The sequence below is a fragment of the Stigmatopora argus genome, chromosome 9, assembly GCF_051989625.1.
Source record: "Stigmatopora argus isolate UIUO_Sarg chromosome 9, RoL_Sarg_1.0, whole genome shotgun sequence".
Taxonomy (NCBI): Eukaryota; Metazoa; Chordata; class Actinopteri; order Syngnathiformes; family Syngnathidae; genus Stigmatopora; species Stigmatopora argus.
The window spans coordinates 11720804-11737187 of NC_135395.1; the positions used below are offsets into that span (position 1 = coordinate 11720804).

The window sequence follows — 16384 nt, forward strand, 5'->3', positions numbered from 1 at the left end:
CATGTGACTGTGCCTGAAAATCCAAGCACAATTTAAACTTATTTCTTTCATCCATGGTTTTCTTCCAATGTATTTTCTGTAGTACAATATTAATGACTTATCTTTGTTATTGAAAGGAAACTGCATGATCTTAACTAATATAGGTACTTAGTTATTCCTTTTGAATGTCAGTAGTATTGTGGCCTTTTTTCATTCATTCATTTTCTGAACCGCTTTATCCTCACTAGGGTCGCGGGGGTACTGGAGCCTATCCCAGCTGACTTTGGGCCAGAATATTGTTCTATATTTGTCAGGGTATTCTTCCCATGCATCATCATTGGCAATTCCAAAAAAATGTCCTGAGTGACCTCTGGGCCAGCGTTTATATTGTTTTTATGCAATTCAGCAAGTTCATCCCGGTCTCCTGGGCTGATACTTGGAATCATACCTGGTAGAAAAATACAAACAATGAATTCCTATGTCCCCTTATCATGTGTATTTTTTTCTTTTTCTTTTTTTTTGAGGAGCAGAGTTCAAATCTTTACAGAAAAGAGAACCGGCACTTTATGAACAAGCCCGAATACATAGTCGGCTGGGATAGCGGTATGGAAAATCATATCTACATATCCAAGACATTTGAGGAGGACATCCCCATTTTCAGGGACTCTTTCCCCATTGTGGCTGGTAAAACCAATGTGACCTTGATCTTCATTACTTACTGGAGGTATCGTGCCTATACCTGTATTGTTAGTAGTGAGAAATGTTGTGTCATTGTGTGCCACGTCATGCAAAAGTAGTATTGAAACCAACCTGCTGGCAGTGCCAACCCAAACCACAGCTTACTTGTTCTTGTAACCCTTCTGCTGCTCAAAACCTCAAAATGCCATAGAAATGATTAATTTGGTCAGTAAGTGCCCTGGTGGTTAGCACACATGCCCTACAGATCTGAGGTCAGGGGTTTGATACCGGTCTAAGGCCTTCCTGTGTGTTGTTTGCATGTTGTCCCTTGTGTGGGTTTTCCATGGGTGACCATCTCACACTCAGATACTATGAAATACTCTGTATTTCAGTCAAGGTCTATCACATAAGTCTTATTTAAATTCATAACTAGGTGAGCATGTCACAACTTTTATTGAGATACAAGTAAATATATGGAAATGGCAGGGGTATAATGACTAAGACAATATTTTGTTGCGGTCCTTTATGAGGTTCCTCTACCAACATCTGCTGATGTTCTTCAGCAAAGAAGCAAACTTGGTAGAGAAGTCCATCTTTCAGCGCAGCGACAATGACCTCCTCTGCCTTAAAAGTGGCATCAAGTTGCACCTCTACCTCAACCAAGTACCTAAGGGTACTGTTAAAATGCCCCCCAAACTGTGAGTAGGCCCTTGAAAATTACGGCTGTAAACTGGAATGATTGTCTGTCTTGTCCTTTCTTGTATTTGCAGGTCCCTGCGCCCGCACACTTTGTCATCATGGCAGATGATCGCTGAGATGGGCTTGCACGTGTCAGTGGAGGGCAAGGTGTGGTGTATGAAGGGCAACATGATGACCTAGTAGTTAGCATGCCTCGTTCACAGTTCAAAAACACTCAACACGATTTATTTAATCGGGTGCAACGGGACCATCAAAAAACGTTCCCGCTGAAAAGTACCAATGAAAAACACATCCAAGCTAGCTCTGATTACTGACTCCTGACATGGTACCTTTGTTTTTTTAAGGTGTTCTCTGTTTTAACAATTGCTCCCGAGCTCCTCACCACCAAAGTGATCAGTGTGTCACCTAAGGACAAAATTGCTCAGTGGCAAGTGTTGGGCTATCAGGGAGCCTTGCTGAGCCACTTCATTGAACCCATCTACGTCCAAAGCATCTCCGTAGGCAAGTCGACGCTCCCATTTCCACCTTGTGATGGAAATCGTCGTCAATCATCACGTATCGCTTGCTCCTTTAGGTAACGAAGACCTCCGCGGAATGCAAATGACATTGAGCCATCAGATAGAAGACGTCACCAATCAGCTGCCCGTGCTCTACTCCATGATGAGACCTCACATCAGTGCTGTACCAACTGTTGCCAGTGCTAGTGCTGACAATGTAGGTCCGGTGACTTATGGTTTCAATGGGAGTGAAGGCGACCGCTCCATCGAAGTTGTGGACGGTCTGATTGGCAGGACCATAGTCGAGTAAGTAAGATATTTGTGTGTGTGTGTGTGTGTGTGTGTGTGTGTGTGTGTGTAGTGTATATGTATTTATATATTTTTTTTTCTTTTCTTTGTTGACTTTGAGTGATAGGGTTATACACTGGACTAACCGCAATTCTCGTTGACATTCACACAAAGCCTGGTCAACAAATCAATGTTTTTTTCTGATGGCAGAAAATGTTCTTTTTTAAATTATGATTGACAATTATTGAAGGCCATTTTTGAGCTTACCCACATTTTCTCATATCACAAATAGGTCGCCCTTTAAAAGTGGACCTGCCCTGGCAAGCCGCCTATGCAAGGCAGAGATGTTGCGCTACTTTAAAATAGTGGCGAATGATGCTCAAAGGCAGGATTTGCTGGACACACATTCCTACAGAGAAGCCAAGGTAACCCTAACAGACCTTCCTCAATTTCCATTGAACAAATCAACTGCAGTGTTATTGTAAACTTTTTTTCTTAACTTGTCCTGTTCAGCTGCTTGGGTCCACAGAATGATAGATCAGTACATTGCCATCCATTATTAATTTAGGTTATGGAATTAATTTTTAAGTATTTAATTTTAAACTCAAGTACTTATGGTAGCTAAACGGTAATTGGATTTTTTATTCTTTTATCTTTTTGATCATTGAAGAGTTTGGCAACGCAATACCAGGAGGCCAAGAGTGTGTGGCGGACCACCTTGATGCAGCAAGGCTTCGGTTCCTGGCCAGAAAAGCTCATGGTCAGTGATAATTTTGACATATAGAATGTGAGCTTTAAAACTTCAAGTTGAAGTGAGGATTGCAAATATAAGAGGTACTTGTGTGGAAGTTTTGCGTTTGTCAAATTGCATAGTTACTTTGAGTTTTAAGTACAGTGCACACACTTATTACATGTTTTGGTTGTCGTGAAAAAAGAACTCTTTGGAGGTATTTAAAATTTACCTCCACAGATTTTTCAATAACGTTTATTTTATATTCGTGCATCATTGAATGTACTTTCCTCAAGAAATGGGAATATGTTATAACCCTTTGTAAGCGACATTCCATTTCAAACATTTGTTAGAATTGTAAGCATTATATGCCATTGCATGCTAATGTGGCAAAATTAAAAAAATGTCAATTCAAATAAAGAAACTGAACTCATAACTCATCTATAGTCACTGTGTGGGGAAAATGCAGGTTCAGCTTATTTTTGTTCTTTTCCTACTATGAATTTTTTTTACGAAATTCTCGTCAATACAATTCTTATCTTTTTCGCCACATCTGGTGTCCTTTTTTGTGAATCAGCAATCTTACAAGTGCAGCCTTTAAATCTTAAATTTAACAGCAGCCCTGCCTGGCATGCAAACGCTATCTCTGTGATTTGTCTTGTCTGTGTTTTTGCGCAAGCATGCAGGAAACACACTGAGATTTCCTGTGTGTTTGTAGGAGACATTTCTGCTTCATTACATAGCAAGTATTCTCATTTCACTGCTTGCAAAAAGGGCCAACCCCTTATTTGACTTATTTTGTATTATTTTTTTGATGAGTTTACTCAAAGTAAAGATGAACAAGTTGGCCTCATAACTCGCAGCAGCTCCACATACAACGTTATGCTAAAGAATATAGTTTCTAAGTCGTTGTCTAATTTTTATCTCACATTTTTTATCATTCTCAAAACGATCGCAGGAAATGTCATCTTTCGTCAGAGATACCCGTAAACCTAAATATCAAGTATGTAGCAAAAACCACAATGACGACATTGACAATTATGACTGGACTGCACGCCTTTCACCTAGTGGGCAATTTGATGAGTCAATAGCCCCTTAATGTTGAGAGTTCACCACGTACTTCTCCCACATTGATTCCGAAGCTGCTCGTATATATGGAAAACATCAGGACCGATTTGTCTTTAGGGTTTGTTTTATTTTATTTTTTTGGCGTGAAAAAACATTGACATTGAATATATTAGATCAGGGGTTCAGTAACAACCAAGAGTTATAAATAACAATAAATATATAAATATGGCTCTTGTTACAGAAGTGTTCATTAAACAAGGACATGGATTTGAGAGGTAATAAGGCTCCTTCACACAGAGGTCAATCATACTACTTCCAAATATGTAAAATTGACAAATAATGTAATTCAAAATCATTTCATTTTATAGGCAGTGTGTAAAAAGGACTCATGCAGAACCTTCAATTAAATTTAAACAGGGAAAAAAGCATTCAACATCTCATAGTGCAGCAATTATAAATAAGCCAGTGTTAGAAAACAATATAGATAACCAATACATTAAATTTCAGTCAACATTATGAACCACATAAATAAATCCTTCTCCTGTTTAGAAAAGTGGCTGCAGGTGACTTTTACAAGAACGCCTAATTGTTCAGACGCTGAAGCAACGACTCCATTTTGTCGATAAAGCCCCTCTTAGGCATTTTCGGCCAGTGCTCACAGGCACATTCGCTGGAATTGCTCAGAGGCTGTTTTAAAAGAAACAAAAAGCACATTTGAGCACTATTGTCCTTTTCCCTTTCAACATGGTAAATTCATGCAATACTTACACGACTATCCTTCCACTCATGGACGGTCTTATTCAAGAATTCCACAGTAGAATCGAGATGTCCAGTCGCGTCATTGCACTTCTTTCGGATATTTCCGTCAAGTTCTCTCAGATAGCAATCTAGTGCGGTTGTTGTACAATGCATCTGTGTGAAGGAGAGAGAGAGAAAAGGTGTGAGACATCAACAACCGCTTCCTGTACTAGACAACCTTAACTGTGGTTTGAAGAAAGCTATGCTAAATTGCCACACTTGATATAGGTGAAGAGCCCAATATGACCTTGTTATCCTTTTTAAAAATCACAGACTTTCCATACCTATGTATGACATATCTGCATAGTTTCCCAGAATCCAACCAAATTATAACCTTACCTCCACATTTTGGGGAGCGTAGAATGTCGAGTTTGAAGGCTATGTAAACAGAAATAAATGTTTCAATTAATCTATTACATTTAGTTGGGAAAGTAAACAGAAATCAACACTCACACATGTGACATGTTTACGGATGAAGAAAATCTTGGCGTCATTTAAAGGCAAAGGTTTTGCTTCAAAGTTGGCGATGATTACACAAATCCAAATGAAGATCGTCAAGTGGTTCTCCATGTTGGCCTTTAAAGATAGGCAAATTCTCTTGTGTTATGGGCCCCTCTGAGTTGAGAATTTATACAGCTCCAGTGCTGAAAAGGGCGGGCTGAATAGGAATCATCTTAATGTATACAGCATACTTTTTTTTTTCCTATACTCAGTATTTTTTGGTCATGAAGCTTCCACAGGAAAAATCCCCCTGTGGCCTGATGCAACTGGTGTGAAAGTAGGTTGGTTGTCCTTAGTTTGTGTTGTACAAACAATTTACAAGCTTAAAGATGCCCCTTAAGTTGTAATATATATATATATATATATATATATATATATATATATATATATATATATATATATATATATATATATATACATACAATGGATTCACAAATGACAGGAGGAGCAGAACTTTGCCGTTAATGTCCATTAAATATATATATATATATATATATATATATATATATATATATATATATATATATATATATATATATATATATATATATATATATATATATATATATATATATTTAATGGACATTAACGGCAAAGTTCTGCTCCTGTCATTTGTGAATCCATTGTCTTGAAACGTAATAGATATGTAGAATGGGCCATTATCTATGGGTCCTCAGGGCCCTTTTTTAGGGGCTGATCAAATAATTGGAGAATTATAGTTAGGAGTTAACCAGTAAAGAACTGTTTATTTTTTAGGCTAGGAATGTGCTACAAATTCTGCCAAGGGCCCCCTGAATTTAAATTGAGGTAGTTTCTGACAGGGTTGCAAGGCAGTCGTGTAAACGTAATAAAAGTTGTAAACCGGTAAGAACAAAATAGTAATAAAGAAACTTCAAAGAATTTCACAGAAATTATGGAATCATGCAAAAAAGTTGTATTCCTAAGAAATAGTCAATAAAAGTATGGTTATGGAACAAATTGAAATCATGAAGTATCCGTTTTCAACTTATTGGTAAAATAAACACTCATGGCTCTAATCCTAAAGAATCTCCATGATCCTTTGTTTTCATGTGATTTTATGCCAACAAAAGCAGCACAATTTAACTGGCACAGAGGTTTTTAACATCTAAAAAGTCAATTGGGGATCAATGGTTTGTCTGCTGTTGTAAATGTAGCGGTGTGGTATTCGTCATCCAGTCAGTGCAGGGATTTCCCCCTTTGCAAGTGAAAAGAAGTTGGAACAATGGTTTGTTGAGGTTGGGCAACTCATCATGGGTGGGCTCTCGTAATGACCAGAGAATACCTCAAGTTATTGGGGCAAACTTTTTCCAATAATTTTACGCTACTTTCAAAATGGGTCATCACAACACTTAACCTTCCTGAGACATTTTCACATAAAGAGCAACTTGACAAAAATCTTTACCACATACTCTTCAGATCTTAAGACAACTCATTTCCTTCCCTACTACTCAAAGCATGCAAGACCCTTAAAATATCTTAGGCAGTGCAACAAGTTGGAAAGTGACCTAAAATGAATCAGTCTTAGGGAAAAAAGAAGTCTAGAATATGGATTATAAGGATATTTGTATTTGTTGTTCACTTCATTGGCTGTCGTTGTGCCTCCCAGTCTAAATGAATTGGATGTTTATGCAATGGTCAGGTGTGCCGTGGAAAATTGTAAGAAGTCATACAATGTAAAATTCTGAGAAAAAATAATATGACGAGATTCAATTTTAACTATTACAAGTTTAAAATCAAAATATGATAAATGTTAAATTATAGATTATACTATTACAAGATTCAAATGATGAAACAGTCATTTTGTTGCTTATTTTTCCCTAACATGAACTGGTAGTATGGTTTCTAGGGCATCAACTTTTGCCGACGTAAAGTCTGTGTGAGCACTTTTTTTGCGTAAGACGTATTAGGAGATTTAAGTAATAATTGGAGAAAAGTCATAAAAATGATGCATCACTCGACGGGAGGTTGGTCAGGGTCCGCAGACATCAACCTGTGGTGACATGTCGGTGTGAAAAGTTGGATTTTTGGAATTATTTTGGAGGTTTATGTGATTCCTGCTGATGAAACTTTGATGGGAATGACTATTGTTAATATAGGCGACATAGTTTTAAATTAAAAGATTTTTAGATGGTGGTGTCCCTTTAGATTTTTACGATACAAAAAGTGTCCTGCCGCTCAAAAAAGGTTGGGAAACATTGGTCTAGGACAAAGAAAGATGTGCATTCATAGCAAATCCTTTCAGTTTAAATGAATTGGATGTCTGTTGTAAGAAAATAATCACTCCCAATTGTGATTCATTTGCACGTCCAAGTTGAAAATCAATGGAATAAATGGGAACGTTATGAGGGTTTCAATTTGCCATTGAAAATGAATGAGGATGTTTTTTTTTGGTCAAAATTGTCGGAATAGTATGTTCTTGCAAAAAACTGGCTAATAGCTTTTGTGAAATTGTTCATGAGGGAATTGTGACTCAGACAAAAACTGGAGAAGGACATTTAAAGATGAAAGCTTCTGGCTTTGCCTTTTGAAACCTTTGGGGCTTTTTTTATTGTCAAAATGTGGTTTTAGTGCAACTGTTAACCCTAAGAGTGAAATTGAGCCTGCGTCATGTGAATTCCTAACAAAGTTGAAACTGTTTTAATTGGCCAAAGTGTGTCAGTGAGGGGAAAAAATGAGAATTACAGAAAAATACAAATATTCAATGTTGGGCAGTTTTCTTTACAAAGCATCCCCACAATTAACAAACAAATAAAATAAGTATTTAAGGGGGAAAAAAATCAGGTAAACCATGTCGTCATTTGGGCTGATTAGTCAACCACTGTATACTACCTTTAAAAAATGTGCAATACTTTGCTGCAACCAACAGATGGTGTACTACCAATTTACTCGTTAGAGAAGTCATAAACAAATGAAAATTATTGATTATTATTCATCCAATTTAGATTTCTAGAAAAAAAATCCTGACAGTTTTGGACACACACATTTGGTGTATAGTGTTTGCAAGCATTTGTTCATCTGCAATGATGAGAATTAACGAGTGATGGGCAACTGAAATTTAATAAGTTTAATAAAGAAGCTGATAGTTTATGCATAAATAAATAACTTAAATAAATAGTCGAACACATTGATTTTGATGTCTCCTCAGTATAGTGTCTTCTCATTCTCGACTTGTATGTACTCAGTCCTCACTCAATCTGCTGATACCCTAAAAAAAAGATTGAATGCCATCATTTTTAAATCATGCGTTTCATATGATCCGTAGCCTGTAATTAGAAATGATCACTGCTAAGCTTCGGGGAATACATTTTGGATCCAACTTTGTGAGTTATTCATGTCATCGTTTCAGCCCTATTTTTGGTCCTTTCAAGGAGTCGCTAACTTACCCTTTGAAGAAGAGACTCCAGTCTTCTGAAAAATTCCTCAGCACTTGCCTTTGGATAGGAATCACACATTCCACAGTTGGTCTAAAAGAAAAATTAAATGACATTTTAACATGATCAAATACAAAAGACTCATATACCAACAATCAAGTAAAGGAGAGAAAAAATGATCCCCTTACAGAATTTCCTGATTTACAAAAGTCCAGACTTCTCTCCTGAAAGAGAATATACATTTAAAGATATCCAAACGATTAGTAAATAACTACTGCAATATTCATCAATTATATTGTACACACTTTACTTTTTTATGCTGCTCCTGGAATTGCCCTTAAATACATATATTTTTTTGTACTTTTAATGGGCTCCCTTGATTTACTGATCGCCACCGTACAATCATTTGTCAGACTACGATTTCTTCTCTTTATTAATACATTTGTGACAAGTCGGTACCAGTATATGTCAGTACTCTGTCAATTTTTCATAATTTCCCATGTAATCGTGTATCATTTTTATTCAGGCAGGGTCAACTTTTTTTTGATGAGAAACATTTGCTCTACATAAGAAATTGTTGTACATGGGAGATTTCTACTTACAGTGATCGGGTGCTTGAGGCCCCGGTAAAATTTGTCTTGCTTTCCTTCTGTCACGTTGAATTGTACATGTAAGACGGCACGGAAGCATCGTAATGCCGAAAGACGGCAGCATTCCTGGATGAATGAAACGTAAAAATCGAATTTAATAAGTTGCTTCGCATCTGTTTGGATTTCAAGTCACCAAGATAGATAATGTTGAATGTCAGTGGAAGGTTTGGAAACTCTGCTTTTAGACAAGCATATTTGAAAGTTAATGGAATTTATTTAGAGACTGAAACATTGGTATTTGGAGAAAAAGAAACAAATGGAGAGAGATGGGGTTAGGTAGAATTTTTTTTTTTTTTTTTTTTAAGCGGTAGACGTCTGATAAAAGAAACAAGATGGTTTCCAATTGTACGTTTGCTCGTAAAGAAAGTTATTGTCATTACACAATATGAATAGTGATAAATGAAATAAAAGTATCTTTTGGCCAAATAGATACAAATGGATTTATTTAGCATAGTCTTTACGTCAGGTCAAGTCATTTAAATGGAAGTGTATACAAATAAAATAAAAAATACTAAGCAAAAATATTAAATCTCTAATAAATACATTTCTTTAACTATAGTTTACAATTCTTCTTCTGTTAACCCTACAATGGTAACCCTCTATTTCAGGGGTTACCTTTCACGCTTCTGAAATAGGGGGTTACCATGGTTAGAGGGGAAAAAAAGGGGTACCCTTCATTGCACCGTCTTGCTTAGGACCCTTTTCCCCCCGGTAACCATGGTAACCCTCTATTTCAGAAGTGTGAAAGGTAACTCCTGAAATAGAGGGTTACCATTCTAGGGTTAAGTTACATTCTTTTGACATTATTTGAAATATGTTTAGACAACTTTTTTATATATTTGAGTCATTAACTTTTTTAAAATTGCAGTTTCACTACAATCGCATATTTATTTATTGATGTTAAATATCGTTATAATTCCAACAAAATAGATATGGGCTGTTTCCATCCATTGAGGTTCGTAGTGTGAGTGTAACGATGAGGAACAGATGAGGAACAGATTGCCTAAATGGCGCCTTGAGACATAAATAATATCATTCGATAGTAACACTTACATGAATATTCTGTGGCGGTGTATTCACCAGCAGTTCTCTGGTCTGTGTGACACAAGAGATGTTAAGTCGCTGAATAACTTGTACTTGGCACACTATTTTGCCAATCAAAATTGTTTCAAAAGAAGCTCTCACCTGTAGTGAGTCCTTGACAGCAGCAAGTTGCTTTAGGACCTCGACTAGTTTTCTCCTCTCCAAGCTCGCAGCATCGGTGATGGCTAAAGAGCAGCAAAGTGCAAAAAAACACAAAACAATCAATTTCATGATGAAGTCCGAAGCCGAAGTCCGAAGGTGTTTCAAAGTTTCTATGTTTTTCTGGAAGTGATGTTCTTAAATGTCACTGGACATTTTTATACTCTTCCTTGGGGATGGAGGGAATCCACCTCACGAGAGTTGGAACATACAGAAACCCGTATGAGTCATTTACTTTTTCGCTTCCACTAGCCGTCACGCAGTAATGTTTGGCGATCTTAGGTTGTGAGAGGCGTTTTCGAGGGCGGCAGTGAAATCCCACTTCCCATTCTTGTAGCACGTTGGGGGGGATTAGCGCAACTGCACCATTACACACATGAAGTGACAACAACGGGAAAGCTGTGGACACACAGCGAATCCATTTCTGAAATATGTATACTCAATGTTCCCATTAGAAGAGCGTTACTAAAAGCACTTTTGACGAAAAACGATGTTCTCGCGAGATGGATAAGATCCATCGTCCAATTAGAAGTTGTATATTTTTTGAAGGTTTCCTTCCATTGAATCTTACCCAAGGCTACCTGTGTAATATTCGTGTGCGGTCGATTGGTCGCCGGTCTATTGGTCGCGGTCTTTTGGTCGCGGTCTTTTGGTCGCCCCGACCGCGACAACCGGCGACCAAAAGACCGGCGACAAAACAAGGTAAAACAACACGGTCTACGCATCAATAAAAGCCAACAATGGCCATGAGCAGTTTCACTGAGCCGACGTGTGAGTGTAGAAGAGTTTGTATGTACATGCGTAGTCCCCTTAAGCTAAGTCAGTCAGGGTCTTAGCAAGTTCTCCAACAAAAAACAATAAAAGTCTGGGAAATTTGGAGCTTTTCTTTAGCCTAATAATTACTAGGGCATTAAGTATGACTAAATAGTAATTCACAGTTTGTATTTAGGGAATTTGAGCAACGATTTAAATGGTAATTATCACTTATCTTCAGGGCGACCAAAAGACCGTGTACCGTAATATTTGTCTCAGTTGGATCTGTTCCAGATTGTGTAATATATTTGTATATAGAAATATTGATTTGGCATGCCAGGTGAGTCCATTACAAAACAGTAACATCTTTTTAAACAGTATATTGATATTTGGTGGGAATATCTATTCTATTGGTATACAAAATATCACGATATACGTTTATCTACACCCTGAGTATATACTATGTGCCATGCGATGTTTATTTTGGTGGAGATAGGATTACTGTCGAATAATTGTGTTATTCAAATAACACATTTACATCAGAAATTCAAAGGATGACCCTGTTAGAATATCCCTGACCAGAGAGGGAAGACCGAAAGGGAGGAAGTGGAAGAGATACTGAGAAAAACAAAAGCCAAAACTCGCTTGCTTATAGTCACTCTATTAGTCAGCATGAAATGAAAGGAGTGGGAGCTTCTCTCAGATTTTTTTGTATCACAGAAACCATCACATTCACAAATTTAAGTGTAGTTTAATCCGTTTTTATTTACAAACTAGTGTGAAAAAAGAGGCTGTTCATGTTGACATCAAAACTTTTTTTTTAACAAATGTTATCAGTAAAGATTTGTTTTCTTCATTATTCGCAAGAACTCCTGCTCGTTGACTTCACCGTCTCCGTCTCGGTCGGCCTCGTCGATCATCTCCTGCAGGACAGAAAGCAGGAATACTATTAGGAGTCCAATTCCAAATGGTGCTTATGTGAAAAAGTGGTGCCGAGCTTGATCTAATTTAAAATGATCACACTTATGGGGAGAAAAAAAAGACGATACCTGCAGTTCTTCATCAGTGAGGTTCTCCCCCAGTTCCTTGGCAACTCTTTTCAAATTTTTGAATGAGATTTTTCCCGTGCAGTCATCGTCGAACAGTCGGAACGCCTTCAGGATTTCCTCCCTGGAGTCTTTCTCACTCTGGTAACACGTTCAATAAAATTCCACATTATTAACAGAAGCAAACAGTTTGCAGTGCAGGTCTCGGACACACCATTTTCATCGTCATCATGGTAAGAAAGTCACTGTAGTCGATGGTTCCGGAACCTTCTTTGTCAATGTCTGCAATCATCTTCTTTATTTCTTCCTTCTTGGGTTCAAAGCCAAGCGCTCTCATGGCAACCTGACACCACGTTGACAGAAAAACACCAAAGGAGACTGAAACTATAAATATTTGAAGTGAGTATTTATTTATTTTTTAATTATTAATCATTAACAACACAGTAACGGCAGCATAATACCACTTACAACACCAAAACTACGTAACAGCTCATGGATCTAACATATTCCTGATCTAATGACTTTAATATTATGTCATAATTTCATTTTATTGGCTTCCCTATGGCCTAGATTTTGACAGTTTGATTCCAATTTAAATAGGTTTCATATTTATCACAGTCAATGGCATTGAATGAATAGGTCATAATATTACAAAAGTAACGGTTCATAAACAATTTGGGAGGGTTGCTTAAGATGGGAAATTTAATTTAAAGGACAAATCTGGAATAGATTTACCCCCCCCCCCCCATGTTGAAAAAGTTGTGACGTCACAACAAAGCTTTATTTAAAAACTTGAGTTCATAACTAGGGTTGTTGTCTTGGTTTAAGTACTTTCAAAGTGTGGATTTAACAAATTGTATTTAAAGATGGAAAAATAACCTTGAGCTCTTTGACGTCAATCTTCCCAGTGCCATCGGAATCAAAAAGATCGAAAGCCTCCTTGATCTCTTGCTTCTGTTCCTCGCTCAGTTCGATTTTCGCACTGGCTTTCTTCTTGAGACCCGCCGTCGGGGCAGTTTTACGGAAAGCTGCAGCCTACAAACGCAAATATTACAATAATGTCAAACAAATGAACAGTCACGTTACTTTACACGTCGACTCCCATCTTGATGCTCGTACTGGTAAACTTTACCATGCGCCACTGACAAAAAGCAAGCATGAACAGTAAAAAACAAAAACAGATTCGAAATTAAATGCGCTAGGAAAGTCTACGAAACACCCTTATAGTGACATATATATACCATTTAAGTGGCTTTCCCAGGAGAGATGTAGCAAAGAAAAGAGGTCACAAACAGGAGGAACCCCGGAAGTACTCGAACACGTTTGTTTTTGTTTTTCGCTTGTCTTGGCGCCTTCTTTTGCCTGGATCGTCGGAGTCACGCTTTTAAGTTGACAAGAGCTCCGCCAGAAAAGTTCAGCATCTGACGTCTTTTATATTTTTCCTTCGAGTAAAGCGACTCGTTTGTTTGATTTCCCTACAACAAACGTAACTACCAGCGCTACTTTTGCCACTGTAGCAACGCGAGAGCCAATGGGAAGTGTTATTTGACTGATGTTTACGTGTCGACCAATTGCAGATTGCAGCAGGCGGGAATTAGCGTCATCCACCAATCGTAGCTTTTGTCTCCTTAGTAACTAGCCAAGCGAAGCTTACTAAACAGAACCACACGTGCGAATATGGGATGAATGGATCGGTTTTTGATTTATATTTAGTATTTATATACGTTTAACAAACAAACGGTCATATAGCCTCCCCATTATCACATGTACGGGTCGACCAATTGGAAAACCTGAGTGGGTGGGCCGTAATGTTGACCACCAATCGTTGTGTTCCGACGCGGTCCCCATAGCAACGGAGTAAACTGCGCATGCGCAATCGTCACCAGCGCTGGAAACTCCGTCAAGGGAAGGGAGTAAATAAAGTATGTATGATCATTCATTATTAAAAAGTTCATCGATGCTTTTTGTAGAGTATCACCTGTTGTTTATTTTTACTCGTCTTATGATTAAGTGTGTGCAATTTTAATGTTCAGTAAATGATCCTTCGTACTAGTGTGTTAGCTAGCTATGTTTTTAGCTTCTTCCAGTATGATGAGAGACTGCTGATCATTATTGTAACTAAGGTATAGAAAAACCTTAAATAAAAACTAACATTTTTTTTCAGGCTTTCGTACTAATGCTGGGAATCACAGTCATAAACCAACGACAGCATGTGGGACTGCAGAAGCTGTCTGCACTGGCTGCTGTTGGACACGCTGCATTGGGACCCAATAAAAGGTACAAGTTCATCCAGGAAGAAACTACCGGGGATTCGATTCTGGCCGGTTCATGTTTGCGTATCCTGGAAAACCTGGATGTCACCACTTGCACTGTCGGCCAGCTGGTTCACGAGACCATTCGGGCACACCACAAGATTTATCGCACAGGGTCGGGGTGCCTACTGTTTTTTGCCGGAGCGTGGGGTCAAACCGCACTATTGTGCTTGCAGCAAGGAATTCCAGCAAAGCAGGTGGTCGCGGCCTTGAGCGAGGGAATAGAGTTTTGCATCGACCTTTGCAAGAAAAGTAGTATTTCATTCAACACGCTTTTTGGGTCGCCACAGAAACAGGATAAGGAGGCGGTCATGGACTTTAAAGACTGGAAAGGAAAAAAGAAAGTAAAGTTAAGTCGCCATTTTTACGACTCCAAGCCTGAAAGTAGTCCGGTTCAGGAACCTTGTCTTGCTGACATTGCACACCTGGCAGATACACTAAGCCACGGTTGCGATGAAGCAATGCATTTGGTCGTCCAAGCCAGTCAGATCCAGTCGAAAGCAACACCAAATTCTGGCTTTGACGTGACTAAATTTACAACTTGTATGTTGCCAGGCCTTTCGGAAGATCTTGCTCACGTTTGTCCGGGCTGCGTCGTTCTCCTCAACACAGAGCAGACTTTTGTAGCACATCGCCTAAAGGCCAAACCACTAAATGTCGTTTTTATCCTTGGAGATTTATCGCACACCTATCGACATCTCGGGTTTAAACAGCCTGCCGTTGAGCAACATGTCAGTGACCATTTGGGTTTGTCTGACTTAAACAAAGAGCAAATGTGGATGGGAAAGGTCCTGGAGATCCTGTCACACCTGCAAATTGACTTGGTGCTGGTCAGCGGACTTGTTAATGAACTTGTGATTCAACACTGCTCTAAGCAGCTTATACTTGTAGTTGGAAAAGTTAGAATGTCCGTTTTAAAGGAGATGGCAAATGCAGCCGGAGCGATTTCGGTGACATACGCCACACAATTGAGCCAACAATGCGTTGGCAAGAATATCCAGGTCAGTATATGGAAGGAAATCCACAGTCAAGAGGGAACACCGTTAACCGCTGTCAAGGTTAACGTCAGCAATTGCAACCGCTTTGTCACCGCCGTCATCACCAGCCCCGTAATTGGGAAAATGCTGGACCTGGAGGACCACTTTTGGTCTTGTGCTTACCGTGTACACCACGCCCTGAAGGACAAAGCGGTGCTGTCCGGTGCTGGAATAATTGAGATGCTTTGTATTTCTCACCTGAAGAAGAAAGCTGAAGTTCACAATCCCAAAAATGGGATCTGTGCTTCTAACCCCTACATTGGCATTGTGTTTCTGTTCTTGGCGGACAGTTTCACTGATTATCTGTCCACCGTGATGGCAAACTCCACCGGAATTCCACTGATCAAAGCCAGGACTGCATTAAACGAGAAACTGCAAGACATCAAAGACATTTCAATAGACTTCTCAGCACTTCTCTTGGACTCTGACGGGGGCTGTCAGTCATCCAAAGTTTATGACAATCTTAGTGTCAAGCAGGAATCCTGGAGTAGGGCTTTGGATCTAGTTTTGCTCGTTTTGCAGACAGACGCTGAGATTATTACTGGTTTGGACGAAAGAAAGCAAGACAGTCTACCAGGTCTCATATTTTTATGAACTTCACAAGAGAAACTTCTGTTGTTTTGTATTAACAGGAAAATATAATAATGAGGTCAATTGTGTTGTGGGTTAGGGTTAGGTGCAAATTGGATCCAGAGATCTCTGATATATACTATT

At 38.6% G+C, this 16384-nt stretch overlaps 4 protein-coding genes across 5 annotated transcripts; 2 read left to right on the forward strand and 2 right to left on the reverse strand.

The window, feature by feature from the left end:
• Positions 1-584: 584 nt before the first annotated feature.
• On the forward strand, positions 585-3307 carry adad1 (adenosine deaminase domain containing 1 (testis-specific)). The gene is made up of 7 exons (XM_077609912.1): positions 585-663; positions 1160-1355; positions 1428-1503; positions 1701-1857; positions 1931-2159; positions 2434-2566; positions 2812-3307. The coding sequence occupies exons 1-7, from the start codon at positions 585-587 to the stop codon at positions 2923-2925; spliced, it is 984 nt and encodes a 327-aa protein (XP_077466038.1). The 3' UTR covers positions 2926-3307.
• A 5130-nt stretch (positions 3308-8437) lies between these two features.
• On the reverse strand, positions 8438-10594 carry il21 (interleukin 21). The gene is made up of 6 exons (XM_077609766.1): positions 10466-10594; positions 10334-10375; positions 9233-9346; positions 8819-8854; positions 8643-8723; positions 8438-8464 (listed from the first exon to the last, which is right to left on the reverse strand). The coding sequence occupies exons 1-6, from the start codon at positions 10592-10594 to the stop codon at positions 8438-8440; spliced, it is 429 nt and encodes a 142-aa protein (XP_077465892.1).
• A 1426-nt stretch (positions 10595-12020) lies between these two features.
• On the reverse strand, positions 12021-13857 carry cetn4 (centrin 4). Its single transcript, XM_077609350.1, has 5 exons — positions 13563-13857; positions 13201-13356; positions 12536-12664; positions 12325-12462; positions 12021-12198 (listed from the first exon to the last, which is right to left on the reverse strand). Exons 1-5 carry the CDS (start codon positions 13563-13565, stop codon positions 12109-12111), a joined length of 516 nt encoding a protein of 171 aa, XP_077465476.1. The 5' UTR covers positions 13566-13857; the 3' UTR covers positions 12021-12108.
• Positions 12665-16328, forward strand: bbs12 (Bardet-Biedl syndrome 12). 2 transcript variants are annotated; one of them, XM_077609349.1, is made up of 2 exons: positions 12665-12720; positions 14486-16328. In XM_077609349.1, exon 2 carries the CDS (start codon positions 14498-14500, stop codon positions 16262-16264), a length of 1767 nt encoding a protein of 588 aa, XP_077465475.1. In that variant the 5' UTR covers positions 12665-12720; positions 14486-14497; the 3' UTR covers positions 16265-16328. The 2 variants fall into 2 exon arrangements, with proteins under 2 accessions (XP_077465475.1, XP_077465474.1); XM_077609348.1 differs by lacking the exon at positions 12665-12720 and adding an exon at positions 14096-14243.
• The last annotated feature ends 56 nt before the right edge of the window (positions 16329-16384 follow it).

Bases quoted from the DNA above. Each gene is read 5' to 3' on its own strand.
- adad1 (XM_077609912.1), top strand. From the start codon at position 585: ATGGAAAATCATATCTACATATCCAAGACATTTGAGGAGGACATCCCC. The intron at 1,858-1,930 runs GCAAGTCGACGC...TTGCTCCTTTAG, and splicing joins CGTCCAAAGCATCTCCGTAG to GTAACGAAGACCTCCGCGGA. The intron at 2,567-2,811 runs GTAACCCTAACA...TGATCATTGAAG, and splicing joins ATTCCTACAGAGAAGCCAAG to AGTTTGGCAACGCAATACCA.
- il21 (XM_077609766.1), bottom strand. From the start codon at position 10,594: ATGAAATTGATTGTTTTGTGTTTTTTTGCACTTTGCTGCTCTTTAGCC. The intron at 8,724-8,818 runs GTAAGGGGATCA...TTTTTCTTTTAG, and splicing joins TTTGTAAATCAGGAAATTCT to ACCAACTGTGGAATGTGTGA. The intron at 8,465-8,642 runs GTAAGTTAGCGA...TCTTTTTTTTAG, and splicing joins TGGAGTCTCTTCTTCAAAGG to GGTATCAGCAGATTGAGTGA.
- cetn4 (XM_077609350.1), bottom strand. The intron at 12,463-12,535 runs GTGTGTCCGAGA...ACGTGTTACCAG, and splicing joins CCATGATGACGATGAAAATG to AGTGAGAAAGACTCCAGGGA. The intron at 12,199-12,324 runs GTATCGTCTTTT...TCTGTCCTGCAG, and splicing joins TCACTGATGAAGAACTGCAG to GAGATGATCGACGAGGCCGA.
- bbs12 (XM_077609348.1), top strand. From the start codon at position 14,190: ATGCGCAATCGTCACCAGCGCTGGAAACTCCGTCAAGGGAAGGGAGTA. The intron at 14,244-14,485 runs GTATGTATGATC...ATTTTTTTTCAG, and splicing joins AAGGGAAGGGAGTAAATAAA to GCTTTCGTACTAATGCTGGG.